The 11,471-nt window shown below is 42.2% G+C and overlaps 1 protein-coding gene across 1 annotated transcript in view; it reads right to left on the bottom strand.

Annotated features, from left to right (window-relative positions):
• TGFB1I1 (transforming growth factor beta 1 induced transcript 1) overlaps positions 1-3,251 on the bottom strand; it is a 107,098-nt gene extending 103,847 nt beyond the window's left edge. The window contains exons 1-4 of the mRNA XM_075831008.1: positions 3,096-3,251; positions 2,866-2,984; positions 2,724-2,788; positions 2,513-2,622 (exon numbers count right to left, since the gene is read on the bottom strand). Coding sequence (XP_075687123.1) covers positions 2,513-2,622; positions 2,724-2,788; positions 2,866-2,984; positions 3,096-3,108 — 307 coding nt within the window. The 5' untranslated portion in view covers positions 3,109-3,251. The remainder of the gene's footprint in view (positions 1-2,512; positions 2,623-2,723; positions 2,789-2,865; positions 2,985-3,095) is intronic.
• Positions 3,252-11,471: the final 8,220 nt, after the last annotated feature.

Raw genomic sequence — 11,471 nt, 5'->3', positions numbered from 1 at the left:
AACTCTCAAAATGGCTAGAAAAAGAGAGCTTTCATGTGAAACTCGACAGTCTATTCTTGTTCTTAGAAATGAAGGCTGTTCCATGCGAGAAATTGCCAAGAAACTGAAGATTTCCTACAACGGTGTGTACTACTCCCTTCAGAGGACGGCACACACAGGCTCTAACCAGAGTAGAAAGAGAAGTGGGAGGCCCCGCTGCACAACTGAGCAACAAGACAAGTACATTAGAGTCTCTAGTTTGAGAAATAGACGCCTCACAGGTCCTCAACTGGCAGCTTCATTAAATAGTACCCGCAAAACGCCAGTGTCAACGTCTACAGTGATGAGGCCACTCCGGGATGCTGGCCTTCAGGGCAGAGTGGCAAAGAAAAAGCCATATCTGAGACTGGCTAATAAAAGAAAAGATTAATATGGGCAAAAGCCACAGACATTGGACCGAGGAAGATTGGAAAAAAGTGTTATGGACGGACGAATGGAAGTTTGAGGTGTTTGGATCACACAGAAGAACATTTGTGAGACGCAGAACAACTGAAAAGATGCTGGAAGAGCCGGACGCCATCTGTCAAGCATGGTGGGGGTCATGTGATGGTCTGGGGTAAAGGGGGAGATTTGTACAAGGTAAAAGGGATTGTGAATAAGGAAGGCGATCACTCCGCAACGCCATGCCATACCCTGTGGACAGCGCTTGATTGGAGCCAATTTCATCCTATAACAGGACAATGGCCCAAAGCACACCTCCAAATGATGCAAGAACTATTTAGGGAAGAAGCCGGCAGCCGGTATTCTATCTGTAATGGAGTGGCCGGCGCAGTCACCAGATCTCAACCCCATAGAGCTGTTGTGGGAGGAGCTTGACCGTACGGTACGCAAGAAGTGCCCATCAAGCCAATCCAACTTGTGGGAGGGGCTTCTGAAAGCATGGGGGGGGGGAAATGTCTCCCGATGACCTCAGCAAATTAACAGCTCGAATGCCAAAGGTCTGCAATGCTGGAATTGCTGCAAATGGAGCGACCAAAGCAAAGTCTGAAGGAGAAAATCATTATTTCTAACCTTGTCAATGTCTGGACTGTATTTTCTAGTCATTTTGCAACTCATTTGATAAATATAAGTGTGAGATTTCATGGAAAACACAACATTGACTGGTGACCCCAAAGTTTTGAACGGTAGTGTATATACACAACATACACATATATATATACATACACACACACACACATATATATACACACACACACACATATATATACACACACACATATATATACACACACACACACATATATATACACACACACACACATATATACACACACACACACATATATACACACACACACACATATATATACACACACACACACACACACACACACACACACACACATATATATACACACACACACACACACATATATATATATATATATATACACACACACACACACGGCACACTCACATATATATACACACACATATATATATACACACACACACATATATATATATATATATATATATATACACACACACATACACACACACACTCACATCTCGCGCATCGAACATCTCAGTTTTGTCTCTAGATCATTTCTTTCATGATCATCTACAAAGAAAAAATGACATTGATTGAAAACAAAGCTGGAATGGGCCACATAGACACCTGATCAGGAATTGCTGTGACTATGTGAGACACCTCCCTGGCACCGGGCGTCTGATTCTGTGCAATGTACCCGGCCAGTCACATGAACAGAGAGAAAAGAGCTCATCATGGGGGAGGACGGGACAGAGCTGATTATACGACAGCCCCGATCCGGTCTTCGGCGCATTGATCTAGAAGGAGTTCGGCAAAATGCAGCAAGTTTGAAATCGAAACCTTCTTTTCATGTTTGCATCAATTTCCAGTACTATGAATGGCGGCAGCCGTGCACATCCAGGGACATGTATAGATCTCTAAACGAAACAAGTGCTCCCCCAAATGACAATATTAATTGGTTTCAGGACAACCATTGGAAGTTGAAAATCTTGTTAACTTGAGACCATAATCCGATGGAAAAGTAATAATTGGTGTCAAAGCCCCCAAAATGTCAACCAAAAAGAAGAAGATTAACCAGAAAACGAACACAGATATAAAAGTCAGAGAGAGCTGCTGGAAGCTGGAAATCACATACAATGAAGAAGCAGGACAGCACACAGTGTACCAGAACAATACAGCGGAGACACTCACAGCAGGTCTCCAAAGGAGCAACTCCTCCTGGCGCAGGTAACATAGAGAGGCGCTGCCAGACAGCCAATCAGTGCATGCCCTTCAGTAATACAAGGGTTTTAACAGTAAAATCTCCATGCTGATTGGCTGGACCTTTCAGCCAATGTGGTTTTAGGTTACAATGGCCCAGGAAAGACCGTCGTACGCTGAAAATACTGTAACCTGAGGCCATTGTAATATAGCGTATATATTGTACTACCTACAAACCACATATATTATACCATCGTAGACTTGGGACGCCTTTCATACCTGTAATATTAAACTGAGTGGCATTGAGCTCATTGAGCAAACGATCCAACTCGCACAAGCCGCCCCCGACACTCGCCGATACAGCGGGGAAGACGCACTTCTTTACTGTGCTGGAAAGAGAAGGGGAAAAAAATCACAGCAGACGCAGGAGGCAGATTAATCTATTGAATGGCAATTATTCTCAAGACTCGAAGAATAAAAAGCAGCAGACCTGTAAAGATGGCTCCGGTCAGCGCAGAACTCCTCGGGGGCGGGGTTGGTGAAAGGCAGAGCTGTCTGAAGAGGTGAAGCAACGCAGAAGATGAACATGACCATTGATAGGAAGGATGTGACATTACCGGAGCGCAACTTACCCGAGGGTCGTATGGAGGCGGCAGAGGACGCTGTTCACACTCAGAGTATTCATGACAGTCAGTTAACAAGACTGGACATCGAGTAGGAGACGTGACCTGCAGGTCCGCAAGTAAAGCATCTGGAAAAGACACCAGGTTAGTGGGTCATTGTGCAGGAGCCCAGACCTCGTCATATATCAAAAGAGGGTCAGAAAGAAGAGAATATACCAGAAGGACGAATCACGACTTACCCAAATCCTCCATAACCCCGAAACACAAAGAAAATCTCACCAGGAAATCCAAAGCATGAAAACGGCCGCAAAAAAGACAAAAGATCCGTCCTAGACTAGAAACGAGAGCGCAGAATAAGGATGAGAGAGTCAGGATTACAAGAAGAGTGCAAACTACAGATTAGAGCGCAGAATAAGGATGAGAAAGTCAGAATTATGAGAAGAGTGCAAACTACAGATTAGAGCGCAGAATAAGGATGAGAAAGACAGGATTATAAGAAGAGTGCAAACTACAGATTAGAGCGCAGAATAAGGATGAGAGAGTCAGGATTATAAGAAGAGTGCAAACTACAGATTAGAGCGCAGAATAAGGATGAGAAAGACAGGATTATAAGAAGAGTGCAAACTACAGATTAGAGCGCAGAATAAGGATGAGAGAGTCAGGATTATAAGAAGAGTGCAAACTACAGATTAGAGCGCAGAATAAGGATGAGAGAGTCAGGATTATAAGAAGAGTGCAAACTACAGATTAGAGCGCAGAATAAGGATGAGAAAGTCAGAATTATGAGAAGAGTGCAAACTACAGATTAGAGCGCAGAACACGGATGAGAAAGACAGGATTATAAGAAGAGTGCAAACTACAGATTAGAGCGCAGAATAAGGATGAGAGAGTCAGGATTATAAGAAGAGTGCAAACTACAGATTAGAGCGCAGAATAAGGATGAGAAATACATTATTATAAGAAGAGTGCAAACTACAGATTAGAGCGCAGAATAAGGATGAGAAAGAAAGGATTATAAGAAGAGTGCAAACTACTGATTAGAACGCAGAATAAGGATCAGAAAGTCAGAATTATGAGAAGAGTGCAAACTACAGATTAGAGCGCAGAACACGGATAAGAAAGACAGGATTATAAGAAGAGTGCAAACTACAGATTAGAGCGCAGAATAAGGATGAGAGAGTCAGGATTATAAGAAGAGTGCAAACTACAGATTAGAGCGCAGAATAAGGATGAGAAAGTCAGAATTATGAGAAGAGTGCAAACTACAGATTAGAGCGCAGAATAAGGATGAGAAAGTCAGGATTATAAGAAGAGTGCAAACTACAGATTAGAGCGCAGAATAAGGATGAGAGAGTCAGGTTTATAAGAAGAGTGCAAACAACAGATTAGAGCGCAGAATAAGGATGAGAAAGACAGGATTATAAGAAGAGTGCAAACTACAGATTAGAGCGCAGAATAAGGATGAGAGAGTCAGGATTACAAGAAGAGTGCAAACTACAGATTAGAGCGCAGAATAAGGATGAGAAAGACAGGATTATAAGAAGAGTGCAAACTACAGATTAGAGCGCAGAATAAGGATGAGAAAGTCAGAATTATGAGAAGAGTGCAAACTACAGATTAGAGCGCAGAATAAGGATGAGAGAGTCAGGTTTATAAGAAGAGTGCAAACTACAGATTAGAGCGCAGAATAAGGATGAGAAAGTCAGAATTATGAGAAGAGTGCAAACTACAGATTAGAGCGCAGAACACGGATGAGAAAGACAGGATTATAAGAAGAGTGCAAACTACAGATTAGAGCGCAGAACACGGATGAGAAAGACAGGATTATAAGAAGAGTGCAAACTACAGATTAGAGCGCAGAATAAGGATGAGAGAGTCAGGATTATAAGAAGAGTGCAAACTACAGATTAGAGCGCAGAATAAGGATGAGAAAGTCAGAATTATGAGAAGAGTGCAAACTACAGATTAGAGCGCAGAACACGGATGAGAAAGACAGGATTATAAGTAGAGTGCAAACTACAGATTAGAGCGCAGAATAAGGATGAGAGAGTCAGGATTATAAGAAGAGTGCAAACTACAGATTAGAGCGCAGAATAAGGATGAGAAAGTCAGAATTATGAGAAGAGTGCAAACTACAGATTAGAGCGCAGAACACGGATGAGAAAGACAGGATTATAAGAAGAGTGCAAACTACAGATTAGAGCGCAGAATAAGGATGAGAGAGTCAGGATTATAAGAAGAGTGCAAACTACAGATTAGAGCGCAGAATAAGGATGAGAGAGTCAGGATTATAAGAAGAGTGCAAACTACAGATTAGAGCGCAGAATAAGGATGAGAAAGACAGGATTATAAGAAGAGTGCAAACTACAGATTAGAGCGCAGAATAAGGATGAGAAAGTCAGAATTATGAGAAGAGTGCAAACTACAGATTAGAGCGCAGAATAAGGATGAGAGAGTCAGGTTTATAAGAAGAGTGCAAACTACAGATTAGAGCGCAGAATAAGGATGAGAAAGTCAGAATTATGAGAAGAGTGCAAACTACAGATTAGAGCGCAGAACACGGATGAGAAAGACAGGATTATAAGAAGAGTGCAAACTACAGATTAGAGCGCAGAATAAGGATGAGAGAGTCAGGATTATAAGAAGAGTGCAAACTACAGATTAGAGCGCAGAATAAGGATGAGAGAGTCAGGATTATAAGAAGAGTGCAAACTACAGATTAGAGCACAGAATAAGGATGAGAAAGTCAGAATTATGAGAAGAGTGCAAACTACAGATTAGAGCGCAGAACACGGATGAGAAAGACAGGATTATAAGAAGAGTGCAAACTACAGATTAGAGCGCAGAATAAGGATGAGAGAGTCAGGATTATAAGAAGAGTGCAAACTACAGATTAGAGCGCAGAATAAGGATGAGAAAGTCAGAATTATGAGAAGAGTGCAAACTACAGATTAGAGCGCAGAACACGGATGAGAAAGACAGGATTATAAGAAGAGTGCAAACTACAGATTAGAGCGCAGAATAAGGATGAGAGAGTCAGGATTATAAGAAGAGTGCAAACTACAGATTAGAGCGCAGAATAAGGATGAGAAAGTCAGAATTATGAGAAGAGTGCAAACTACAGATTAGAGCGCAGAACACGGATGAGAAAGACAGGATTATAAGAAGAGTGCAAACTACAGATTAGAGCGCAGAATAAGGATGAGAGAGTCAGGATTATAAGAAGAGTGCAAACTACAGATTAGAGCGCAGAATAAGGATGCGAAAGACAGGATTATAAGAAGAGTGCAAACTACAGATTAGAGCGCAGAATAAGGATGAGAAATACATTATTATAAGAAGAGTGCAAACTACAGATTAGAGCGCAGAATAAGGATGAGAAAGAAAGGATTATAAGAAGAGTGCAAACTACTGATTAGAGCGCAGAATAAGGATCAGAAAGTCAGAATTATGAGAAGAGTGCAAACTACAGATTAGAGCGCAGAACACGGATAAGAAAGACAGGATTATAAGAAGAGTGCAAACTACAGATTAGAGCGCAGAATAAGGATGAGAGAGTCAGGATTATAAGAAGAGTGCAAACTACAGATTAGAGCGCAGAATAAGGATGAGAAAGTCAGAATTATGAGAAGAGTGCAAACTACAGATTAGAGCGCAGAATAAGGATGAGAAAGTCAGGATTATAAGAAGAGTGCAAACTACAGATTAGAGCGCAGAATAAGGATGAGAGAGTCAGGTTTATAAGAAGAGTGCAAACAACAGATTAGAGCGCAGAATAAGGATGAGAAAGACAGGATTATAAGAAGAGTGCAAACTACAGATTAGAGCGCAGAATAAGGATGAGAGAGTCAGGATTATAAGAAGAGTGCAAACTACAGATTAGAGCGCAGAATAAGGATGAGAGAGTCAGGATTATAAGAAGAGTGCAAACTACAGATTAGAGCGCAGAATAAGGATGAGAGAGTCAGGATTATAAGAAGAGTGCAAACTACAGATTAGAGCGCAGAATAAGGATGAGAGAGTCAGGATTATAAGAAGAGTGCAAACTACAGATTAGAGCGCAGAATAAGGATGAGAGAGTCAGGATTATAAGAGTGCAAACTACAGATTAGAGCGCAGAATAAGGATGAGAAAGTCAGAATTATGAGAAGAGTGCAAACTACAGATTAGAGCGCAGAACACGGATGAGAAAGACAGGATTATAAGAAGAGTGCAAACTACAGATTAGAGCGCAGAATAAGGATGAGAGAGTCAGGATTATAAGAAGAGTGCAAACTACAGATTAGAGCGCAGAATAAGGATGAGAGAGTCAGGATTATAAGAAGAGTGCAAACTACAGATTAGAGCGCAGAATAAGGATGAGAGAGTCAGGATTATAAGAAGAGTGCAAACTACAGATTAGAGCGCAGAATAAGGATGAGAGAGTCAGGATTATAAGAAGAGTGCAAACTACAGATTAGAGCGCAGAATAAGGATGAGATAGTCAGGATTATAAGAAGAGTGCAAACTACAGATTAGAGCGCAGAATAAGGATGAGAGAGTCAGGATTATTAGAAGAGTGCAAACTACAGATTAGAGCGCAGAATAAGGATGAGAAAGTCAGAATTATGAGAAGAGTGCAAACTACAGATTAGAGCGCAGAATAAGGATGAGAAAGTCAGGATTATAAGAAGAGTGCAAACTACAGATTAGAGCGCAGAATAAGGATGAGAAAGACAGGATTATAAGAAGAGTGCAAACTACAGATTAGAGCGCAGAATAAGGATGAGAGAGTCAGGATTATAAGAAGAGTGCAAACTACAGATTAGAGCGCAGAATAAGGATGAGAGAGTCAGGATTATAAGAAGAGTGCAAACTACAGATTAGAGCGCAGAATAAGGATGAGAGAGTCAGGATTATAAGAAGAGTGCAAACTACAGATTAGAGCACAGAATAAGGATGAGAGAGTCAGGATTATAAGAAGAGTGCAAACTACAGATTAGAGCGCAGAATAAGGATGAGAGAGTCAGGATTATAAGAGTGCAAACTACAGATTAGAGCGCAGAATAAGGATGAGAAAGTCAGAATTATGAGAAGAGTGCAAACTACAGATTAGAGCGCAGAACACGGATGAGAAAGACAGGATTATAAGAAGAGTGCAAACTACAGATTAGAGCGCAGAATAAGGATGAGAGAGTCAGGATTATAAGAAGAGTGCAAACTACAGATTAGAGCGCAGAATAAGGATGAGAGAGTCAGGATTATAAGAAGAGTGCAAACTACAGATTAGAGCGCAGAATAAGGATGAGAGAGTCAGGATTATAAGAAGAGTGCAAACTACAGATTAGAGCGCAGAATAAGGATGAGAGAGTCAGGATTATAAGAAGAGTGCAAACTACAGATTAGAGCGCAGAATAAGGATGAGAGAGTCAGGATTATAAGAAGAGTGCAAACTACAGATTAGAGTGCAGAATAAGGATGAGAGAGTCAGGATTATAAGAAGAGTGCAAACTACAGATTAGAGCGCAGAATAAGGATGAGAAAGTCAGAATTATGAGAAGAGTGCAAACTACAGATTAGAGCGCAGAATAAGGATGAGAGTCAGGTTTATAAGTAGAGTGCAAACTACAGATTAGAGCGCAGAATAAGGATGAGAAAGAAAGGATTATAAGAAGAGTGCAAACTACAGATTAGAGCGCAGAATAAGGATGAGAAAGTCAGAATTATGAGAAGAGTGCAAACTACAGATTAGAGCGCAGAACACGGATGAGAAAGACAGGATTATAAGAAGAGTGCAAACTACAGATTAGAGTGCAGAATAAGGATGAGAAAGTCAGGATTATGAGAAGAGTGCAAACTACAGATTAGAGCGCAGAACACGGATGAGAAAGAAAGGATTATAAGAAGAGTGCAAACTACAGATTAGAGCGCAGAATAAGGATGAGAAAGAAAGGATTATAAGAAGAGTGCAAACTACAGATTAGAGCGCAGAACACGGATGAGAAAGTCAGGATTATAAGAAGAGTGCAAACTACAGATTAGAGTGCAGAATAAGGATGAGAAAGTCAGGATTATGAGAAGAGTGCAAACTACAGATTAGAGCGCAGAATAAGGATGAGAAAGAAAGGATTATAAGAAGAGTGCAAACTACAGATTAGAGCGCAGAATAAGGATGAGAGAGTCAGGATTATGAGAAGAGTGCAAACAACAGATTAGAGCGCAGAATAAGGATGAGAAAGTCAGGATTATAAGAAGAGTGCAAACTACAGATTAGAGTGCAGAATAAGGATGAAGCTGTATAAGAATAGATGTTAGGAGCGTAGACTACAGATTAGAGTGCAGAAAACGAATAAGGGAAGGACTCAATTTAGGAGCACAGACTAGAGATGTAGAGTGTAGCATGAGATTGAGAGAGTCTGGATTATGATGACAGCGCAGTATAAAACTAAGTTTAAAACATCGTAATCATGAGAGTGCAAACTAGAGATGAGAGAGAGTACAGTATAAGGATAGAGAGAACAGAGGAGAGCGCAGTATAAGAGAGAGTAGAGGAGAGCGCAGTATAAGAGAGAACAGAGCGCAGTATAAGAGAGAGTAGAGGAGAGCGCAGTATAAGAGAGAACAGAGGAGAGCGCAGTATAAGAGAGAACAGAGGAGAGCGCAGTATAAGAGAGAGTAGAGGAGAGCGCAGTATAAGAGAGTAGAGGAGAGCGCAGTATAAGAGAGTGTAGAGGAGAGCGCAGTATAAGAGAGAGTAGAGGAGAGCGCAGTATAAGAGAGTAGAGGAGAGCGCAGTATAAGAGAGAGTAGAGGAGAGCGCAGTATAAGAGAAAGTAGAGGAGAGCGCGGTAATAGAGAGAGTAGAGGAGAGCGCAGTATAAGAGAGAGTAGAGGAGAGCGCAGTATAAGAGAGAGTAGAGGAGAGCGCAGTATAAGAGAGAACAGAGCGCAGTATAAGAGAGAGTAGAGGAGAGCGCAGTATAAGAGAGAGTAGAGGAGAGCGCAGTATAAGAGAGTAGAGGAGAGCGCAGTATAAGAGAGAGGAGAGCGCAGTATAAGAGAGAGGAGAGGAGAGCGCAGTATAAGAGAGAGTAGAGGAGAGCGCAGTATAAGAGAGAGGAGAGCGCAGTATAAGAGAGAGTAGAGGAGAGCGAAGTATAAGAGAGAGTAGAGGAGAACGCAGTATAAGAGAGAGTAGAGGAGAGCGCAGTATAAGAGAGTAGAGGAGAGCGCAGTATAAGAGAGAGGAGAGCGCAGTATAAGAGAGAGTAGAGGAGAGCGCAGTATAAGAGAGAGGAGAGCGCAGTATAAGAGAGAGTAGAGGAGAGCGCAGTATAAGAGAGAGTAGAGGAGAGCGCAGTATAAGAGAATAGAGGAGAGCGCAGTATAAGAGAGAACAGAGGAGAGCGCAGTATAAGAGAGTAGAGGAGAGGGCAGTATAAGAGAGAGTAGAGGAGAGCGCAGTATAAGAGAGAGTAGAGGAGAGCGCAGTATAAGAGAGAGTAGAGGAGAGCGCAGTATAAGAGAGAACAGAGGAGAGCGCAGTATAAGAGAGTAGAGGAGAGCGCAGTATAAGAGAGAGTAGAGGAGAGCGCAGTATAAGAGAGAGTAGAGGAGAGCGCAGTATAAGAGAGAGTAGAGGAGAGCGCAGTATAAGAGAGAGGAGAGCGCAGTATAAGAGAGAGTAGAGGAGAGCGCAGTATAAGAGAGAGAGGAGAGCGCAGTATAATAGAGAGTAGAGGAGAGCGCAGTATAAGAGAGTGTAGAGGAGAGCGCAGTATAAGAGAGAGTAGAGGAGAGCGCAGTATAAGAGAGAGGAGAGCGCAGTATAAGAGAGAGTAGAGGAGAGCGCAGTATAAGAGAGAGTAGAGGAGAGCGCAGTATAAGAGAGAGTAGAGGAGAGCGCAGTATAAGAGAGAACAGAGCGCAGTATAAGAGAGAGTAGAGGAGAGCGCAGTATAAGAGAGAGGAGAGCGCAGTATAAGAGAGAGGAGAGGAGAGCGCAGTATAAGAGAGAGGAGAGGAGAGCGCAGTATAAGAGAGAGTAGAGGAGAGCGCAGTATAAGAGAGAACAGAGCGCAAGTATAAGAGAGAGTAGAGGAGAGCGCAGTATAAGAGAGAGTAGAGGAGAGCGCAGTATAAGAGAAAGTAGAGGAGAGCGCAGTATAAGAGAGAGGAGAGGAGAGCGCAGTATAAGAGAGAACAGAGCGCAGTATAAGAGAGAGTAGAGGAGAGCGCAGTATAAGAGAGTGTAGAGGAGAGCGCAGTATAAGAGAGAGTAGAGGAGAGCGCAGTATAAGAGAAAGTAGAGGAGAGCGCGGTAATAGAGAGAGTAGAGGAGAGCGCAGTATAAGAGAGAGTAGAGGAGAGCGCAGTATAAGAGAGAGTAGAGGAGAGCGCAGTATAAGAGAGAACAGAGCGCAGTATAAGAGAGAGTAGAGGAGAGCGCAGTATAAGAGAGAGTAGAGGAGAGCGCAGTATAAGAGAGTAGAGGAGAGCGCAGTATAAGAGAGAGGAGAGCGCAGTATAAGAGAGAGGAGAGGAGAGCGCAGTATAAGAGAGAGTAGAGGAGAGCGCAGTATAAGAGAGAGGAGAGCGCAGTATAAGAGAGAGTAGAGGAGAGCGAAGTATAAGAG

Source organism: Rhinoderma darwinii, chromosome 6 (assembly GCF_050947455.1).
Source record: "Rhinoderma darwinii isolate aRhiDar2 chromosome 6, aRhiDar2.hap1, whole genome shotgun sequence".
Lineage (NCBI taxonomy): Eukaryota > Metazoa > Chordata > Amphibia > Anura > Rhinodermatidae > Rhinoderma > Rhinoderma darwinii.
The sequence above is the reverse complement of the archived record's forward strand: the minus strand, read 5'-3'. Positions and strand labels throughout refer to the sequence as shown.